The sequence below is a fragment of the Osmerus eperlanus genome, chromosome 26 (genome assembly GCF_963692335.1).
Source record: "Osmerus eperlanus chromosome 26, fOsmEpe2.1, whole genome shotgun sequence".
In the NCBI taxonomy this organism is placed as follows: domain Eukaryota; kingdom Metazoa; phylum Chordata; class Actinopteri; order Osmeriformes; family Osmeridae; genus Osmerus; species Osmerus eperlanus.
Genome location: NC_085043.1, coordinates 10,467,742 through 10,488,535, shown reverse-complemented (window position 1 = coordinate 10,488,535; position 20,794 = coordinate 10,467,742). Strand labels below are relative to the sequence as shown.

The 20,794-nt window shown below is 50.9% G+C and overlaps 2 protein-coding genes across 3 annotated transcripts; both read right to left on the bottom strand.

Moving 5' to 3' along the window:
- Positions 1–19: 19 nt before the first annotated feature.
- On the bottom strand, positions 20–7,375 carry LOC134012829 (transmembrane protein 125). The gene is given in 4 exon segments (XM_062452454.1): positions 20–1,182; positions 1,184–2,005; positions 4,694–4,804; positions 6,715–7,375. Coding segments are annotated over 2 exon segments (678 nt in total). The 5' UTR covers positions 1,690–2,005; positions 4,694–4,804; positions 6,715–7,375; the 3' UTR covers positions 20–1,010.
- Positions 7,376–7,377: 2 nt separating this feature from the next.
- Positions 7,378–20,566, bottom strand: LOC134012825 (cilia- and flagella-associated protein 57-like). Of its 2 annotated transcripts, XM_062452444.1 has the most exons (23): positions 20,477–20,566; positions 20,071–20,247; positions 19,590–19,903; positions 19,191–19,453; positions 18,878–19,040; positions 18,597–18,749; positions 18,121–18,260; positions 17,797–17,962; positions 17,534–17,647; positions 17,217–17,429; positions 16,294–16,467; positions 15,844–16,005; positions 15,347–15,502; positions 14,625–14,718; positions 14,266–14,456; positions 12,698–12,871; positions 11,150–11,308; positions 9,736–9,879; positions 9,194–9,310; positions 8,605–8,739; positions 8,216–8,359; positions 7,970–8,105; positions 7,378–7,675 (listed from the first exon to the last, which is right to left on the bottom strand). In XM_062452444.1, exons 2-23 carry the CDS (start codon positions 20,222–20,224, stop codon positions 7,548–7,550), a joined length of 3,594 nt encoding a protein of 1,197 aa, XP_062308428.1. In that variant the 5' UTR covers positions 20,225–20,247; positions 20,477–20,566; the 3' UTR covers positions 7,378–7,547. The 2 variants fall into 2 exon arrangements, with proteins under 2 accessions (XP_062308428.1, XP_062308429.1); XM_062452445.1 differs by lacking the exon at positions 20,477–20,566 and having other exon boundaries at positions 20,071–20,250.
- Positions 20,567–20,794: the final 228 nt, after the last annotated feature.

Genomic DNA, 20,794 nt, shown 5'->3' with positions numbered 1-20,794 from the left:
GTCTCTCTCTCTCTCTCTGTCTCTCTCTCTCTGTCTCTGTCTCCTTCATGGACACACATTCTTGATGCCCCCTGTCTCCATACCATCATTGAGGGATTACACTTGTACTGGTGCAGTCGCTGAACATGCCGTGTGTGTGTGTGTGTGCTTGGTACAGAGCAATGCCAGCTCCAGACCGCGTGTGTGTGTGGGCCATTGTTCCACGGCAGGACTGTCCGTCATCGAGCCACAATGGTCGACTGTGTGACCCGTTTGTCCAGCTTCTCATATGCCTAGCCCTGATAATGTGTGACACACACACAAACACACACATACACAAACACATACTGTTAAAACTTAACCATGGCAACAATGCCATATCCTTCTCTCGGGATTCTTGATTAAATTCAGTGAACGCTGGTTGAGGGTCAGGTCAGCTCTGCTGAATGTGAAGTCACAGGACAGTCATAAAAAAACACTATGCAGTGTTTTAATTCTTTGCACTGACAAAGAATTAAAACACAACAAACTCTACAGTAGTAGAGTTTCAGGGGTGCTGAGGAACAGGAATTGAAGGCATGACAAAGACATGTCATTAGATCGACAGGTACTCATTTAGTTTGGTCAAGGGGGGTACAATTGTGAATGATTCAAGTCACATAATTTGATGGTTTAATCGCTCCATAGAGGACAGTCTTCGTGGACATAGAGTATATTCCATACTGCTGTGTGTCTGGTGACAGCAGGACAACGTTCATCTGATGGTTCATGCCTGCTAGTGTCAGTGCAGTGGATCTCCCTAGTTCAGTTTATCCAGTAGTGGCATAAATCACAGTGCAGCCATATAGCGTGAGCCCGAGGTTTGAACTGTAGAAACAGAAAGAGTAGATCAGACTCTCCTCTCCTCCTCTCGTGCCACAAACATCTTCCCAAGAGGTTTAGTACCATGTGGCTTTACGATCAAGCAGCCAAACTCGCCAATTGTCGTCCAAGGTGATGCTTAGCATGGAGCGTGTGTGTTGGTCAGCGCCTCATATGAGGTTGGCCAGGCTGGAGGTGGTCTCTCTCCGGGCGCGGTGGTTCATGTGACCTGAGATGGTGAAGACCCCCACCACCCTATCTCTCAGCCTCCGCCCAGGCCTGCTCCCCTCCAGCAGGAACACCACCAGCGCGTACACCCCCACCCCCGCCACCGCCGCCCCCCCCGCCCACCAGCATCACCACCCCGGAGACGTACATGTCGTTGAGGGCCTGGCCCGGCTTGGGCATGTGATTGACCAGGGCCAGCTTCAGAAGCACCGCCCCGCAGAGGACGAGAGCCAGTCCCGTGCCCAGCACCACCAGGAGGTCCGACAGGCCGCCACTCTTCAGCACGTCGATCCTCCGCCGGCTGCGGATGCAGTTCATGTCCTGCACGGCCGAGCTGAGCAGCTGCTTGAGCAGCACGGCCAGTGCCAGCAGGCACAGGGCCGTGCCGGCGCCCAGACGCCACTCGCTGGACACGCTGGTGGTGGTGGAGAGGAGGCCCACGCCTCCCAGGCCGCAGCCCAGGATGAGCAGCACCGACACAGAGTAGCACAGCAGAGACTTGCCCGGTTCGCGGAACCACCACAGCTCCACCTGCTCGTCCAGGACGCTGCGCTGGATCTGGGCCGGGTCGGCCCCCTGCTGGCCCCCCTCCTGAGGGGGAAAGTCCTCAAGCTCCGGCATCCTCCCAGCCTTACACACACACACACAGTGTGGGGAAACCAGAAAGATGCTCAGTGGCTTCAATGGATCCAGAAGAAACACCCTTCAGTAGATCCCCCTCTCCTCAGTAGATCACTTCTCTTCAGTAGATCACTTCTCTTCAGTAGATCACTTCTCTTCAGTAGATCCCCTCTCTTTTCAGTAGATCACTTCTCTTCAGTAGATCACTTCTCTTCAGTAGATCCCATCTCTTTTCAGTAGATCACCTTCCTCCTCAGTAGATCACCTTCCTCCTCGGTGGATCCCAGATCTCCTTCGGTGTAGCAGAACCAAATCCCTGCAGGAAGAGAAGGAGCACACTGTAAGTCACACAGCAACACACACACACACAGACACACACACACACACAGCAACACACACACACACACACAGACAACATAGCATCTGCATCTCTAAATGCACTGTGTGTGTGTGTGTGTGTGTGTGTGTGTGTTGCTGTGTGTGTGTGTGTGTGTGTGTGTGTGTGGCAGCCTCCGGTCCATTCTCTCTGACGTGACGTACGAAGATAGCGGCGCCGCAAATCGTCCTCTCTCTTTCCACGGGGCTCAACTATTAATCCCTTTATCAATGGGCTGTCCCTGTAGTCACGGCGACCCTCAAGGTTACAGCCCACAGACAGCTTGTCTTTAAAAACCTGTCAGCGCCTTTACTATCAACGTCAGCAGAGCGAGACGCGAGCGCGCACACATACACAGGTCCTCCAGGCCTCGGCGTACACAAACACACGCTCCGCACGGCCGCTGGAACGCCGCGGCTTTCATCCCACACAGATATGAGAAGCAGAGCAGGACAGACGGCGGGAACCGAAGGTGACTTCATTACACAGAGGATGTGGTGAATATTGGCTGCTCAGGGCGGTTTTAATTTGTACCTGTGAAGTGTGTGTGTGTGCATAGGTGTGTGAGTATGACGGTTAGTGTGAAGGTGTGTGTGTAAGTGAGTGTGACTACAGTATGTGAGTGTGTGTGTGAAGGTGTGTGTGTGTTTTGAAGCTCACTAATTAAATCCCAGTGGGCTTGGACCTGGTGTCAGTGATGAGTAACACAGAAATAGCACACAAACTGAAAGGACAATAACAGACTCACAGGTTCGCTCTTTCAACACAGTTACTGGCAACGTTTTCTCCTGCTTCATATCGCTCCAAACACATAAAGCACAAGACAATCACAGCCCCTCATGCGCTTGCCTTCAGTTTTTATCTCAACAATGCCCTTTCAATAACAGCAGCCAGGGAATCACCCTGCTCTCATAAATACTACTCTCATCAGCTGGTGTTTTTGTTCTGCTGTGGGCTGTCCTCCAGTCTCTTGACCTCACAAAATGTCTTCTTCTCATGAGAAGATAGTCTGTTGGTTATAAACACATGTGCGTCTTCCTCTATGCAGATTCGCCTTTTTTCTTTGCTAACGACTCCAGAAGATGAGATGGATTTCTTTCTCTCTGGGTCTGGGGCTGAAGGTCGAAAGAAAGAAAAAAAATACCTCAAAACTCTTCTGCAATTACCTGCTGAGCTACGAGACTCAGTACTCCCTGTTGGTTATTAAGTCCTGCTGAATTCATTTGGCAAGCCATTACTGTCTCATTTAAGGTTGATACGCTTTTTAAAACAGGAACACGCTGTTGTGCACTAATCAGAATGCACAGCGAAAATCGCAGTCTTCAAAGAGAACCCCAGGAAAACAGAAATGGTAGTTTGGTCTTTGTGGTCTCTGTCTTTTCAAACAGGAGACAAAGCAAAAGTTCAGGGTGGAGAAAATTGGATGAACCTGCCTTGACCTCGAAACTGCTTCTGGTTTTGACCCTTGACCCCAGTCAGGACACGCGTCACCCAGGGATAATAAAACCGTCCGAGCTGTCGATGGTCAGGCTCACTGTGGGGTAAATTGCCCTTTTAATAATTCAGACAGACCGGAGAGGCCAGCCAAGAGCCAGCAAGGAGAGATGAGCACAGCCCAGAAAGATGGAGTTTCTGTGGGGTGATCAAACTCAAGTCACACCTCTGGATGGTTCTCGTCAGCACATTCCCAGAGAACCTCCAACAGGCACGGACGAGACGGCGAAAAACAAGCTCTCGGATTCGGACTGGCGCAATCGACGGCCCGCGATGGGGCGCTGGGGGCCTTCTGCCAACGTGTTTATCTTCTGGCCTCTGGCAGGATGCTGGGCTGTGCGTTGCCCCGACGACGCCGTTCCCTCCACTTCCTGTTCCCGTTAGGATCTCTCTCTCTCTCTCTGCCGGTGGTGCGATCCCCGCGGGCGAGCAGAGGGGTCAGGATTGGCACCATCTGCCAAGTGTCCCAGGGCCCGTCAGGCTGGTGTGAGGAGGGGGAGAGGAGGGGGAGAGGAGGGGGAGAGGAGGGGGAGGGAGTCAGCTTCTCCACGCTGGTGTGGAAGACAGGATGGGAGAGTGTGCGAGCAAGATAGAGAGAGTCTGAATGGTTCTTTATTCACTAGGTGTCTGGGTCCTCGAGGGCTCTGCCCTGCTCTGTCATAGCACGCCGAGGGGACAATGGGCAGAGTCACAGTCAGCCAAGATGAGACCCAGGACATTTTCTCCAGGCAGAGAGGGCGGGAGAGAGGGAGAGAGGGAGAGAGGGAGAGACAGAGAGGGAGGGGAGGGGAGGGTTTGGTTAACTTTTGTTTCATATGTTATTATAGCTTCCACCAGCTGTTTCACTATGCCCGACTTTTCCCCCTTTTCCCTCTCACGTTCCTCCCCGTTCTCTCCCCCCCCCCCCCTCTCTCCCTCTCTCTCTCCCTCTCTCTCCCCTTCTCCTCCCTCTCCCTCTCCCCCCCCCCTCTCTCTCTCTTCCCCCCCTCTCTCTCTCTCTCCCTCTGTCTCTCTCTCTCTCTCAGATCTCTCACTCCCCATCTCTATCTTTGGCTCCCTTTAAGTATACACATAGACAAAGAAAGACAGGCAGACAGGCAGACAGGCAGACAGGCAGACAGGCAGACAGCTTACCTGAGCAAGCAGTTGTTTTCATCTCTCGGCATCAGGACCGGGAGGTGATGTCACCGGTCGTCTCAGATTGCAGTTTCTCAGACTGCCACCTCTCTTTACCTCGTCACCGGCCTGCCTGAAACCAAACAGCAGACAAAGATCAGATAAACAGCCTCGTCCAATGCGCTGTCCGCTTACAGAGCTGTCTCTGATGATCATGTCACACAGCGCCCCATTGGCCTGCTAGTGTGGAAAGCATTGTCCTCACTGGTCAGACAGAACCCGCCTTCATCCAGCACAGCTGCAATATTAAAACACTAATCAAATCAGCAATTAACATGCGCATCCCCTCTGCTCCGCTCTGCTGACGAGAGAAAACTCACTCACCTTTTCCCTTTCTGTTCCTCCCTGTCTCCCTCATATTGGTTGTGAGGGAGCCTTCAGCATGTTCAAATCCCCCAGCCTTGTGAAACAGGAGCCTGGGCTACAACCTGATCTCATCAGGGCAGCCTTCCAGAGGCCTGCTGCACCCCACAACCACCGCAACTCCACCGCCGCACCACACTTCACCCCGAAACTCCACCTCCACCGCCGCACCACACTGCACCCCGAAACTCCACCTCCACCGCCGCACCACACCCCGAAACTCCACCTCCACCGCCGCACCACACTTCACCCCGAAACTCCACCTCCACCGCCGCACCACACTGCACCCCGCAACTCCACCTCCACCGCCGCACCACACTGCACCCAGAGTGTCTTCACACCCACACACACCTCTGTAGACACACTGGATACGCCGAACGCAACTCCAACTTGAAATCTGAATAACCGGACCCTGGGCCTGTAAACAAACTTTACACAGTCCAATTTCCAGAGCATGTGATAGTGTGTGACTATGCTGAAGTTACAGCTCAGCTATCTGTTTCACGCTCCTGACTTATGGTTTTTATGATACATCAACAGAGACACCTGGTATCATGTAAGTTTTACTGTTTGGGAGTTGAAGGCCTAAATCTCCTGGTCAAAGGTTAGGGCGTGACAACTTTCGTCTTCCTGGTTTCAAAACAAACAAAACAGTATAGTCTTTTGGAAAACCCATCCCACCCTGTCTGTCAATAAAAGTTAATATTCATTACATTTACATTTAGTCATTTAGCAGACGCTCTTATCCAGAGCGACTTACAGTAAGTACAGGGACATTCCCCCCGAGGCAAGTAGGGTGAAGTGCCTTGCCCAAGGACACAACGTCAGTTGGCATGACCGGGAATTGAACTGGCAACCTTCGGATTACTAGCCCGATTCCCTCACCGCTCAGCCACCTGACTCCCATTCCACAGTTAAATCCAGTTATGATGAAGGTTTCAAGGAAAACTCAAATCCAATGTGAATGTAGATGGTGGTTTAATGTCCATTAACTGCCACCACAATGAGAAGGTGCTTAATACATTTTTGGAGTGTATCTCCGATAATGGTCTAACATTTTAACTTAGCACTGAACAACAAATGGCCATCCATGATGGACGTTGACATCTTTATGGACCGTGTTTTCAATTTTCCACCATAGAAATGTGATAAACAATATAATTTTGAGCTATTCAACATTCACTGTCTACACAGCTATAGTGGAAGAGGTACCTCCAGCTACGGACAATTTGTATTCAACGTGTCACAACAGGATGACTCAAACAATCTATTTATTTCAAACCATTCTCCTAGGATTACTGTCTAACTGTCAGACACGCTATCCAAATTGCTTTCCTACTTTTAAGAGATACAAACCATAACTTATTCTTTACATTTGATGAAGATTGCTGGGACGACATCGTTGTTTGTATTAAAGACATTGTATCATAAACATGTCTACACTGTCGTCTGTGCGCACTTTTTTGGTCATTTATTCCGTATAAATATTTGATGAAAGTTAAGGAGAAAGTTCCAGTTACGTATGTCTACATTATCGACAAAAACGCATGTATGAAATTAATGCTCTGACAAGAAATATATTTTTTGATAGAAACATGCTTGTGTTTTTGACTTACCTGTGAGCGCAGATATGCTGGCCGTCGCTTTCTCAACCGTCCGCTTCAGTGTGTGTGTGGTGGTCGTCTTAGAACTGTATCACCGCCGGAGAGTTATTTCCTAAACATATGCTATCCGATACATGGGAGTAGCAGCATAGCTTAACAGCCGGTCTCGGTTCAATAATCAATGCCAGGAGCTAGCCCCTCAATTCCTCTCTTGTAATCGGAGTCCGTAAGAACTATCTCACTGCCTCAAAAAAACGGTGCGCAGTCGACCGGACTTTAAACGTTGCAGGTGTGGTCACGAATAAGCGACGACGTTTGGATGGCGAGAGAACCTGCACAGCTCGACTATTTATCGAGTCTCATGGGACAACACATTATGTTAGTGGGGATAAAGGTTATTAATAAGTAAGCTAATTTAATAAAACGTATTGTATGTCTGGATACGTATATTGAAACGGTAACGTATCAATATAGTTGACAGAAAAACTGCCGACACGTATTTTACCTGCAAATGAAAAGTCTATAGCGCATTCATCATTGCCAGGTTGACATGTTTTGTAATCGATTTGATCATGGCTGGCCGCAACAACTTAAATTCCCCCCATACACTATATCCAGTATTCTTATTTAAAAAAACACGATACAAAACGTGAACTGCTGTTATTATTATTTTTTAAACGTGACAAGTCAGGTTATGTAAATGAATTAAATATTTACTGCTGAGGTGTGTTGAATAATATGTGTTTTTATCGTCAGTGTAGTGTAGTGCAGGGTCCTGGTTTATATGCTGGTGTCCAGGGAAGGGAGTTTAGCATCGGAGGGTGGTCTGAACGGCTGCGTCCTCATCAACACCTGGATCTCCTCCTCAGCCTGACGATCTCCAGGCGCTGGAACTGAACGATGCGCTCCCCTTCCTCCTCTGGCTGCAGTCGGGTCACCATGGTGATGGGGTTGACCCTGGGCGACAGGAGGGCTGGGGACACCCAATGACACAGTTACCTGAAATCTGACCCTCCACACAACGCCTGCGACCCAGTCTCCTTCAACAGTGACACCCAGTGGCAAGAAATGTGAATGATCTTTGCAACAAAAAATAAAGATTACAACAAACAAACAAGGGTCTCCAAACTGCCTCGCTCTGTGCTCGAGCAGAGAGGTCATGGCTGGAAACCAGGAAGTATACCAGGAAGTAAACCAGGAAGTAAACTAGGAAGTTAACCAGGAAGTAAACCAGGAAGTTAACCAGGAAGTAAGCAAGAGGGGTCACCTTTGAGGCTGGAGGTGGCCTGGTCCTTGCTCTTCCTGTTGTGGCCCAGCAGACTCTCGTAGTTGTGGACCTGAGAGCGAAGCCTGCACAGCTCCACCCTCAAGCTGTTGATGTCACTGATCAACATCACGTTCTCCTGCGCAGCCAATCAATCAATCATCCAATCAATGAACCCACCCAGCCTGGCTACCTGCCTACTTGCTTCATCCACTGATGCAACTGCCTTGTTTTTAGTGATTCGGTCACCTGCATGATCTTGACGTTGTCGGCACCGTGGACTCGGGCATCGTCGGCCATCTTCCTCTTCAGAGTGGCCACGTTCCTCTCCAGGTGCTCCCGGTGGCGGGCATGCTCCCTCTCCACCTCTCCCTCCACCCCGACCATGTCCACCTGGAGGAGGGGGAGAATGAACCTCGCTGCCCCGGCTGGCCGACACACCCTCCCTCACACACACACTTATCCAGGATCATCTGGGAGGCGTTGGAAGCGGCAGTTGGAAAGGCACCGTGCCGGCTCACCGTGCCGGCTCACCGTGCCGGCTCACCGTGCCGGCTCACCGTGCCGGCTCACCGTGCCGGCTCACCGTGCCGGCTCACCAAACTCTTACATAGCGGCGGTTTGAGTTTTTTTCTCACCTCGTCAAACTTGTGGACGTAGAACTCATACAGGCCCTTGATGCTTTTCTTCAGGGCCTTGGGATCCTGGATGTGGCCCACGCATTTGTGGAGGTCGGTCTTGAACCTGTGCACGAAGGCCTCCCTGTCCCTCACCTGGGGACGGGAGGGGGGAGGGTGGGAGAGGGTGGGAGAGGGTGGGAGAGGGTGGGAGAGGGGCGAGGGTGAGAGAGGGGGGAGGGTGGGAGAGGGTGGGAGAGGGTGGGAGAGGGTGGGAGAGGGTGGGAGAGGGTGGGAGAGGGGCGAGGGTGAGAGAGGGGGGAGGGTGGGAGAGGGTGGGAGAGGGTGGGAGAGGGTGGGAGAGGGTGGGAGAGGGTGGGAGAGGGGGGAGGGTGGGAGAGGGGCGAGAAAAGATTCAGCACGGTTTTAGACGTGTTATGTTTGCGGTCCTGGAGTTGGGTTACGTTGTGGTTTGAATGTGAACACGCATGTACCGTCCACACACACACACACACACACACACACACACACACACACACACACACACACACACACACACACACACACACACACACACACACACACACACACACACACACTGTCAACACACCTTCTGCATCTCCTTGTGCACCTCCTTGTCGGTGGCGGTCAGCTTGAGCTTGAGTTCGGTGATGTCCAGTTCCTGCTTGTTGTTCTTCTTGTGGAAGGAGCTGAGTTCTTCTTCCATCTGCAGAAGGAAAAAACTCCAGAATATTGATCCCCAAACCTCCTCCACCGCACAGACCGCTCCGTCCGTAATCTAGGACCTGATCCTCCTCAATCTATACCAACCACTCATTTCCATTTAAATGAACAGGACCCTCAGTCGGCACTTACAGGTACAAAGCAGCATTTGCTGACAAGGGGATGAACAGAAACTTTTTCTATTTGAGAGTTCAGGAAAGTAAAACTGATACAGTGACTTCTTTTAGTCACAATGGATTTTCCTATTGTTGCTGCTGAGTAATTGGGACTTTTGGCTGAGGATCTATAAAACATCTATTTTCTCCCTGGAAAAGTGTTTGAGCCTGAGACAGCAATGCCTGTAGAGGCGTTTTACTGCCCTCTGACGCTCGTAAGAGTTCACCGTGGGGTCAAAGGTCAGTTTGTCACCTCTAGGATCTGATCCTTCATTTCTCTGATGTCGTTCTCTCTGGGTTCAATCTGGCCCTTCAGCTCCTTGATCTTGTAGTCCAGAACAAACTTGAACTTCTCCAGTTCCTGGTTTTTCTTCTTCAGCTCGTAGATGCTTTTTTCCTGCACAAGAAGAAAGGCCTCGGTTTTCAACGTGTTTGGTATGTGTTTGTACTAAATCTCCTCCATCTTAAGTTCAGGTAATGACTCATGGAATTTGACTTGGTTATGCAGTGTAGTTATGTTACAGGGTACCATATGTTGTTTTATAATCCATGTAATTAACAATTTCTAACCTGAGGTCTGCTTTCAGTACTTCTCTAAAGTTCAATAAAGTTTAATGGTTCTTTCATGCAACCAAGGCTTTATATTATATGATATTCATTGAAGCTGTATAGAAATGTCACTTAATGTCGGACAATAAAGATATGGAGAGCCAAATCTAATGTTGAACTTAACTTCAGGCGATTCCTCTAATGTTCAGATGAATTATCATTAGAGACCACGAAAACTAATCTGACAACAAACCATCTTGGCGGCAGATGTTGTGCTCCCCCCCTGCCCCTCCCCCTCCCCCCTCCCCCTCCCCCCCCCCCAGCAAATCTGTATTCATGAACTAGACGATTCACATTTTAACTGCTGCCCTCCTTCTCATGTAGAACACATCGTCGAATCAACTTTTTTGTTCTTCCAATTAGCTTTTGGAAAATCCCTCCTTAGTTCTGGAGCTAATCTTTTCCCGGATTGTATGTGTGACATTTGCACATTAAAGACAACTATCAATTAGGGTCCGCGCCGCAGAAAAAGATTGTGCATGGGATGCAAATTCCGTCTCATCCATCACCCAAAGCTGCTTTGTTGATGAGAGCGTTTCCACATTATGGATCTAACAGATTTGACACTTGAAACTCAAAACAACACAGCAGCAATCCTCTGATAACAACACAGAGATATAAATATGCAGAAGGAGGGTCTGCCATTACGGTAACTTTATGTAAGAGAGGGAGAGAGAAAGAGACAGAGGGAGAGAGAGGATGAGAGACAGAGGGAGAGAGAGAAAGAGGGGTAGGAAGAGAGAGGATGAGGGAATATGTATGAGTGAGGGGGAGGTGGAGTAGGTGTCTGAGGCTGATACCACAAGCTGGTACTGTGACTATTCATTACAGCGCCCCCTCTCTCAGGGCCAGCGCGGGGACAGCAGGCACCTGCTGTCGTGCTAGGCACTCCAGAGGGCTGAAAAGTGTTTCTATATAAAGCCAAAGCGGAGATACTGAGGTCGGACTTCTTCCTGTTCAAATGTTTAAAGTTGAAATTGTTTTTGTGTCGTTTCAGGTTGTTCTAGCCGACACACACACAGACACACACACACACACAGACAGACACACACACACACCTTGTCCTGGATGGTCTCGTCTCTCTCCCGGATCTCCTTCTTCAGGGCCAGGACATCCTTCTCCAGAACCTTGATGATGCCCTGCAGCTTCTCCAGCTCCAGCCTCATCTTCTCTATGTTCACGTTCCTCTCATCAATGTCCTTCTGCAGACTGCTGAACTACAGAGAGGAGAAGAGAGGTGAGGTGGAGGAGAGGAGAGGAGGGAGGTAGGGAAAGAGGAGGAGAGGGGGAGGAGAGGAGGAAGGGAAAGAGGAGGAGAGGGGGAGGAGAGGAGGAAGGGAAAGAGGAGGAGAGGGGGAGGAGAGGAGGAACAGGAGAGGGGGAGGAGAGGAGAAGGGAGGAGAGGGGGAGGAGGAGAGGGGGAGGAGAGGAGGTGGAAGGAAGAGAAGGAAAGGGGGAGAAGAGGGGAGGAGGGAGGAGAGGAGGGCAGGAAGAAAGAAGAACAGAGAGATAAAATGACGAACAAAGGGAAAGAGAGAGAAACAGAGAGAGGGAGAGAGAGAGGGAGGAACACAGAGAGAGAGGGAGAGAGGAACACAGAGAGGGAGAGAGAGGAACACAGAGAGGGAGAGAGAGAGAGGAACACGGAGAGAGAGGGAGAGAGAGAGGAACACAGAGAGAGAGGGAGAGAGAGAAAGAGGAAGACAGGGAAGGAGAAACAGAGATAAGGAGAGAGAGAGGGAGGGAGAGAGGGAGCGAGGAAGGTGTGGAGAAGAGGGTCAGGGTGTGGGAGTGTGGAGATTACAGCAGCCAGCAGAGAGGAAGCGAGGCAACGAGAGACCAAAATGTCATCAGTCAATGCCATAACTCATTTTGTCACTTACAACATAATGCCTTTAGTATACTGCATGGCTTCCCATAACAGGACCACATTCGATATCCGATCGGGTAGTAACACCGGCCCTAACACATGTAGTGAATGTAAAAATCGGCTCCTAGAACAGAAATTCAATAAAGGCACAACGCAGGGAGCCAACGTAGCACACAGCATCGAGATCCGGTGAGTTTCCACAGGAATCTGAATGAATATCATCCCTCTAAATTACAGCGATCCATGGCCTATTGAGCGGGGATGCACTGTGTATCGAGGCTGAGGTGTGACCAGATGGACGGGCTTGCTCCCGGTAAACCTGCCGTATGCCTCGTCTGATGGGCTGTAATCATGATCTACCGTAGCACCGTGGAAGTGCTGACTGTGGGTGTGAGGGTGTGTGTGTGAGTGTGGGTGTGTGTGTGTGTGAGTGTATGGGTGTGTGTGTGTGTGAGTGAGTGTGGGTGTGTGTGTGTGGGTGTGTGTGAGTGAGTGTGTGTGAGTGTGTGAGTGTGGGTGGGTGTGTGTGTGGGATGGTTGGAGGGTGTTGATGAGAACTTGGGCTCCTTGAGATGGGGTGTGTTTGATGGAGGATGGAACGAGAGACAGGTAGGAGGAAGGGAAAGAGGCGGGATACTGGGGAGAGGTGGCTGAAGGGATAAATCATCCTAAAAATCTTTCCCAGAAGGTTCCCGACAGGAAACGACCCGTCAGCGGGCGTGTCACATCCCTCTACCTTCTTCCTCAGGATGCCGTTCTCCCCCTTCATGCGGAGGTTGTCGTCCCTCTCGTCCTTCAGCCAGCGCTCGTAGCGGACGCGCATGTCCTGGATCTCCCTGTCCCCATCCTCCTCGATCTGCTTCCTGGACTCCTCAAACTCACACACCTGCGTACGACACTCCTCCTGAGACTGAGAGGGGGAGAGAAAGGGGAGGTGAGAGAGAGCGAGAGGAGAGAGAGAGATAGGTCAGTTGGGTGGGAATTTTGTAAACCGGCGGGATGTGAAGGTAAAAGAGAGAGCCCGAGCATTCATCAGTGTCCATATTAGCTTCCTCGGCCAGGCCTCGTCCATAAACCCAGACGACGGGAGCTCTCCTCGTCCATAAAAGGTCAGAGAGACATCCAAGGACTGTTTTTATGAACAGTCGATAATCCTATTGTTATGTTGTTCCTGCCCCTTCCACGCCCCCCCCCCCTCCCCTCTGCCCGTTCTCCTGGGGTGTCCCTGGCGGTTGAGCTGGCACCACTCTGCATGCACGGCCTTCCTCTCCCATCCACTGTTAATGACATCACATTCACAGGGATTTAATAAGGTGATTATGCAGGCCCCCCCGGTCGACCGTGGCCGCCGCTCACACGCGCCTCATGCCGCCGTCAGCCCTGATGGTGGGCGACGGAGCTTTTCCTGAGCGATTCCCCGGACGTCCTCCACGAGAACCTGCAGCTCCTGGATTAATTTGTCTCTTCGCTTCCAATCAGTGTCACAGCAGGGGAGGGAGGAAGGGAGAGGTGGAGGGAGGGGGGGGAGGGAGAGGTGGAGGGAGGGGGGAGAGATGGAGAGAGGGAGAAGTGGAGGGAGAGGTGGAGGGAGGGGGGGAGAGGTGGAGGAAGGGGGGGGAGGGAGAGGTGGAGGGAGGGGGGGAGGGAGAGGTGGAGGGAGAGGTGGAGGGAGGGGGGAGAGGTGGAGAGAGGGAGAAGTGGAGGGAGAGGTGGAGGGAGAGGTGGAGGGAGGGGGGGGGGAGGTGGAGGGAGAGGTGGAGGGAGGGAGAGGTGGAGGGAGAGGTGGAGGGAGAGGTGGAGGGAGGGGGGAGAGGTGGAGAGAGGGAGAAGTGGAGAGAGAGGTGGAGGGAGAGGTGGAGGGAGGGGGGGAGAGGTGGAGGGAGGGAGAGGTGGAGGGAGAGGTGGAGGGAGGGGGGAGAGGTGGAGGGAGAGGTGGAGGGAGAGGTGGAGGGAGGGGGGGAGAGGTGGAGGGAGGGAGAGGTGGAGGGAGAGGTGGAGGGAGGGAGAGGTGGAGGGAGAGGTGGAGGGAGGGGGGAGAGGTGGAGGGAGAGGTGGAGGGAGAGGTGGAGGGAGGGGGGAGAGGTGGAGGGAGAGGTGGAGGGAGAGGTGGAGGGAGAGGTGGAGGGAGGGGGGAGAGGTGGAGGGAGAGGTGGAGGGAGGGGGGGAGAGGTGGAGGGAGGGAGAGGTGGAGGGAGGGGGGGGGGGGGGGGGTAAGAGAAGAGAGAGGCGAGGAAGGTGCCACTAAATGCCAGACTATAACACACCCCGCGGGCCAGGGCCCTGCCCCCCCGGCCGTCCTCCTACCTGTTCCAGCAGCAGCGCCTTCTCCTGCATCTTGCCCTCGTAATGGAAGGTCAGCTCCTCCAGGGCCTGCAGTTTGCAGTTCTCCATGTTCTGCAGCTGCTCCTGGAAGTCCACCTGCATGCTCTGAGACTCCACCTGCAGCTCCTGGTACTTCTGATACTCCTGCATCAGCTTCTGACTGTTGGCTGCCTCTGGGGAACCCCAGGAAAAAAGACAAACGTAGAAATCGAGAAACAAGAACCACCGTGGATTGGTCTTGCGGGGACTCCCCTGAGGGCTGTTTGATAAGGATGGAGTGAAGATGGAATAGAGAGAGAGAGAGAAAGAGAGAGAGAGAGATGGAGAGAGGGAGATTTTACCTAAGTCCTGCAGCTCCTTGGAATGTTTGTCCAGCATCTCTGATGTGTACTGCTGGTGAGCAACTTCCATATTGTTGTTCTCTGTCCTCAGAACCTGCTCCAGCAGAGAGAGAGGGGGGAGAGAGAGATGGGGGGGAAAGAGAGAGGGGGGGGAGAGGGGGGGAGGGGGGGGAGAGGGGGGAGAGAGGGAGGGGGGAGGGAGAGAGAGGGGGGAAGGAGAGGGGGAAGGGGGAGGGAGAGAGGGGGGAGAGAGAGGGGGGAGAGAGAGGGATGGGGGTGAAGTACGAGTGAAAGAGAGTAGAAGATTTGCATTCCAGTGGTCACCTTCCGTGTCAGACACTTTCAGATCTGATTTCCATTTATTGATCCGGAGGTAACTCTTATCAGGTCTAACTTGGAGAGGAAAGTCCACTCAGGGAATTCGATGAGGGGAGAGCGCCCTGTGAAAGTGAATCTACTTTGTGGCAGTGAGATGGGCTGAACACAATAAAGGTGGTGTAGGCATGTCCCGTCTTCACACACATACTGTGAATACTCCGTACAAAAACCATTTGTAGCCTTTCAAATCACCTACACCCACAACAACATTGGCCCACAGCCTGCCTGTATCTCTGCACTGCCAACTAAACCAGACTCCATGACAAGTTTGTGTGTCCACGTATGTTATTTCCACATATGGCGATGCCTTATAGTGAGGATTCTTATGTTGAGTGAAGCCCGACCTGGATCTGAGTCTTCATGGACTCTGTCTGGTGGATGAAGGAATCGTTCAGCTCCTTCAGCTTCTCGTTGTTGTTCATGTCCTTCAGACGCAGCTGGTACTCGTTCTCCATCTTCAGCTCCTCCACACGAGTCTTCAGCTCCAGCATGTTCTGGTTCTGGGGTGGAGGAGAGAGAGAAGAGAGAGGGAACGAGAGGAGAGAGAGAAGAGAGAGGGAACGAGAGGAGAGAGAGAAGAGAGAGGGAACGAGAGGAGAGAGAGAAGAGAGAGGGAACAAGAGGAGAGAGAGAAGAGAGAGGGAACAAGAGGAGAGAGAGAAGAGAGAGGGAACAAGAGGAGAGAGAGAAGAGAGAGGGAACAAGAGGAGAGAGAGATGTAGGTGGAGAAGAAGGCAGGGATAGCTGTGTGTGACTGCTAGCTTGTGTGTGACTGCTAGCTTGTGTGTGCTGTGTCATGCAGGTCACCAGAGGCGTGATCGAGAACCACGGAGAGGTTTACCTTCTCCTCCAGATCACACTTGGTGATGAGGATCTCTTCAGCGTACAAGACCTGCTTGTCTCTCTTGAGGCCTCGGCCCTCCTTATCGATGATCTTCCAGATGACCAGGCATCTGTCCTCAGACACCGTCAGCAGGTACTGGTCATCGAACGTGATCGCCATCTGGAGGCAGGACGCAGGCGTCACAACTCCATCGTCGTCATAACAACGATAATAATCAGAATCATTCAGCAGTATGTGGGGGGGATTTGAACCTGTGACCTCTTGATCTACTGTCAAACGCTCCACCACTGAGCCACACCTACCCCCTCATCACCTGTCATCCATAGAGTTAAACAAGCGTAAACCATGGCCTATGCATGGTTCTACAGGCCTGTAACGACAGCATAAAAGCAAATGGGTTTCGCGTTGTGTGGCTGCATTCAGCCATTCACTCGCTCAGAACCAGACCTTGGCGACAGGGGAGGCGTGGGCCTGGTACTCGATCCAGTCCTTGTGGGCCAAGAGGGGGTATTTGATGGCTCGGACGGTGCCCAGGGAGGTGCCGACGAACAGGGTGCGTCCTGAACGGGAGAGAGCGATGGTGGTGTACACCACCTCATCAGTAGAAACCTCCCGTAGGATCTGGAGGGGAAGGAGAGGAAGAGAGAGAGCGAAGGACGAAGGAAGAGAGAGAGAGAATAAGGTAAGATGATGTCACACCAGGTCCTGGGTTTTAATTGTTTGCATGTAAACAAGAGCTGTACGCCTGATGTTTGATTTTCAGAGCATGAGGACTCTCATTCTGCCAGGAAAACTTTGTTTGCATTTCGCTTTCAATGATGATGAAGAGGCATATGGCAAAACCACTGTGGTGTTAAGGATTTGCTGGAAGCTCTCACAATTGAGATGTTTATGTTTGTTTGGGGTCTGAATCCCAGCAGCCAAAAATAGCTCCTGTTTAAGTCCAACCGACTAACTGAATCGAGACTTTCATCGGCTGTCAAAACTGACATGTCATTCCGTGAACGGAACTGACGGCTGAATGTGAAGTTAATGGACTGTTCAGTCTCGAGTGATTGTGATGGATATGGAAATGCTCTTTCTCACTTTGAAAATTACCCACAGCGAGAAAAACTGACACCATTAAAAATAAATGATTTAAACTTGATAAATTGGAAATCATCAATATTCTATCAGAAATATCAGCAGGTCCTCGAGGGACGATCCCTACATGAAAAGACAGAAGAGAATAGCTCATGAAACATGTGAGTTGATATCCCACTAAATTATTAACGTTTAAACTCCCTATTGAGAGACCAACATTTATCAGGACTGTCGCTACTCATCTTTGACAGGGCCGCTAAGTATCATGGGAGATTTATCGGTCTTACTTGACAATCCTGTATCTCTTTCAGCGTACCATCCCCCCCCACGGCAAAGACAGACTTGGCGTCGGGGGACAAGGTCACGCCGGTGTAGCTGCAGGACTTGAGGACGCACTCTGCCTCTCTCATGCCGGTCAGAGTGTTCCACTCGTACACCGCCCCTTCCATCCCACACGACACCAGACGGCTGTCGTCAACACTCCAGGCAACACAGCGCACCTGCATCACAGAGAAACAGAGCAGAGAAAATCCGCTCAGCGTTCTAGAAGGTTCACCAATGGCGATGATGGTGATTCAAACCGAACAGAACCTCATGTTCTAACCTTCCCGCTGTGGCCCTTGAGATTCAGGATGTTCTCAGTTGTGGTGGTGGAGTAGATATGGATGATGTTGCAGTTGGCCGCAGCGAAAAGGTGTCCCCCATGACTGAAAACACACTGAGCAGAGGAAGGAACACCGAGAAATCAGCGACTCCATTAGCGGTCACCCAGTCTCTACGGTGTTCATATTTATAAATGTTACATAAAAATATGATTAAAAGCCTCAGTGTTGCTGGCAGCCTGCTGGAGTGGTGTGTGAGTCAGACCTCTCGACAGCCCCTGACGTTAAACTCTTTAAAGGTGCGGATGTCGTCGATGAGTAAGTTCATCAGACGCAGTTTGTCTGAGAAGCCCACCAGGAGGAACAGGCCGGAGGGGTGCAGCGCGATGCTGTACGCCTCCTCCTGGAACTCCTTATACAGCTCCAAGGTGCTGGGAGGAAGACAATCACAGACGCACCCATCTAAAACCAGACACTTGTCAAATAAAAATCAAGCCAACCTGTGACGTTTTCTTTCGATGGCCGTGTCACATTTCAGAAGAGAAGATTTACTGTCAGTTTAAGTAACGACTGTGAAACTAGTTTTTACTTTGTCTCGAAGTTCCAGATGCGTACTGATTGGTCGAGGGAGCAGGTGGCAATGATGGGCTTACGGACGCAGATGGACAGGCCAGTAATGGCACCCGAGTGGAAGGAGTTGGACAGAAACTCAAAGTGGGTATGCTCCACCTAGAGAAGCACACACACACACACGACAAAGTCAGTATGCGGAGCATTAACAACACCCCTACCTACACTTGATTCACTTTGACTAAAAATAATATGGATCTTAAAAACGATTTACGTCCAGAGGTGGCTGTTCACAGGGGTCTAACTAAATACTTTGTAATCTGATGTACTAAGTACTTTTTCTGTCTTTCTTTCTGTACAATACCTTAAAGAGGTAAATCACGGGAAGCGCTCAGATTTTTGGCCAATTTCCTTGTCTGTGTAACTCACTTGGAAATAAGCCTGATTGTGATTGTGCTTGTCCTATGTAAACAGCAGGGTGTGTGTTGCAGTGACCTTGTTGGTCTCAGTGGAGGACAGGGTGATGCTGTAGAGCTGTCCCTGGTCGGTGCTGGTCACCACCACCTCCTCCGAGGGGCTGATCACCAGAGACACGATCTGCTGCTGCTGGGCCTGGCTGGGCTCCTGGCTGCACGGGTCTGGAGGGATCTGGGTCACACACACACACACACCAATACATACACACCATGTTTAGAGGCGTTGGAACCAGCTGGTGAAGGATCAGATAGGGTTTCTCATTCTGGTTTCAGACACGGGTGGAAAGCAGATGATGTCACCTTGATCTGTCTGGTCTTCTTGTAGTTGTCCTTGTCTTCGGTTTTCTCAAACATCCACACGGTCCCAGGACCAGCGGAGCAGGCAAAGCCTTTGGAGTACGCCGTGATCGCGGTGACTCGCGGCAACTGAGGTTGGGCCTTGTCATCACGTGCGCCCGCGGCACTGTCAACAAATAAATAAACATCACGACACACTTATAAATGTGAACGTTGAAAGGTTTGACGCTATACGGCTTCACCTGCTAGTGGACCTGACTGACGCTCTGCTTACGAAAAGCGAGGATTTCTTTTTTCCCCCTCTTCCTCTGCTCACCTTTTGTGCTCGCGTGAGGTTGAGGTCTTGGAGATCACGCTCATCTCGCCGCGCAGGTCCCCGGACTCGAACACCATGAGACGGCCGGTGTCCGTGCCGGCGATGACCCGCTCGTCAGACATCCACGCGTGGGACAGGAAGTTGCAGGACTCCAGCTTCTGGGAGGTGGACGGCTTCAGCGCCCCCTCTGCGTAGCGGAGCAGTCTGAAGACGCCACTTCCTGTCACGCAGATCTGAGTGTTGTCAAAAGGGTTGAAAGTAACCTGGGAAAACAGAGACACAACAGGATGTGACATACACGCCCTTAGAAGACTGCTGTTTTGGACACGTTGGCCTCACAATGTTCAGTTGAATCATTTCTCAAAAAGGCTTTTCAGTGATCTCTCATCTTCTCCACACCTGGTTGATAGGGTTCCCAGCGCTAGTGGTCTTTACCACAGCCAGGACCTTCTGCTTCTCCCACATCCAGTAAAACAGCGTCCAGTCTGGAGACCCAGACTGGCCAATCAGATACTTAGAGTCGCTGGAGAACGCTATGGAAACGAACTCGCGCACAGGGGTGTCTCCCCCTGTCAGCACCTTCCTTTTGCGGTTCTGCTCGTGCTGGAGGTCGTACACGGTGATGGTGGCGCGGTCAGCGCACTCAGACACCGCGAGGTAACGGCGGTTGGCGCTGATGGTCAGGGCGTGCATGCCCTGACTCCTCTCGAGGCCTGAGAGGCAAGGAATCATGCTGAATAAATAAACGGATCTCTGAGTTCTCACGAAATGCCTTGAATTTAGCTAAGGTTGACTAAATAATAGTGTTTATGTCTATTAATTCAATTTACTGTAAACATATATGGCCAAATAAGATAGATAGATTGTGGATATATCCTACCTGGGATAAACCTCTGACATTTCTGATCAATATTGTACCGTACACAGTTGTTTCCAGATGGAAAGATGACAGTGTGATCATCAAAGTAGCACAGGTTATTGAATACTCCTGGCCGTAGTCCAAACATGTGGTGACACTGGGCAACCACAGACATTTTACATTCCTAGCACGCCAACGCTGGGGAATGAAAAGTGCCAGTGAAGAATTATAAGAAGAAACCACCAAAGCCTTAAATCTTAAAGATGTGGCAAACTCAAGCTATGAAAATTGATGTCCAGTAGCCTAGGCTACATTAGAAACTACACAACAATTTAGAAAACAGTTTCTGCTTGACTTTGATCTGCATTTTGCCCTAAACCTTGCTAGTTCTACTGCCTGTCTGTAGCCAGCGGTTGATGTTACTTACCTTGATTTAAAATAAAAAATAAAACTGACTACAAAACTAACCTAGCTAATTCATTGCATCTTCTATGTTTCTATGTTTTTTCTTGAACACTTTCTTGACACTTTTCCCCTCTGATTATTCTAAACAAGCAAGATAAAAGAACGCTAGACATTCTATCGCTATGGAAAAGCATTTATTTTGTGTCGGGTCTCTAAGGACACATGGAAAAGCTGACATAGTGCAACGACAGTCGTTTTATAATATTGTGGATGATAAATAATGTTTATGTAATATTTATCTTGAATTGCTGCAAATTGTTTGTGTGTTTGAGTGTGAAAT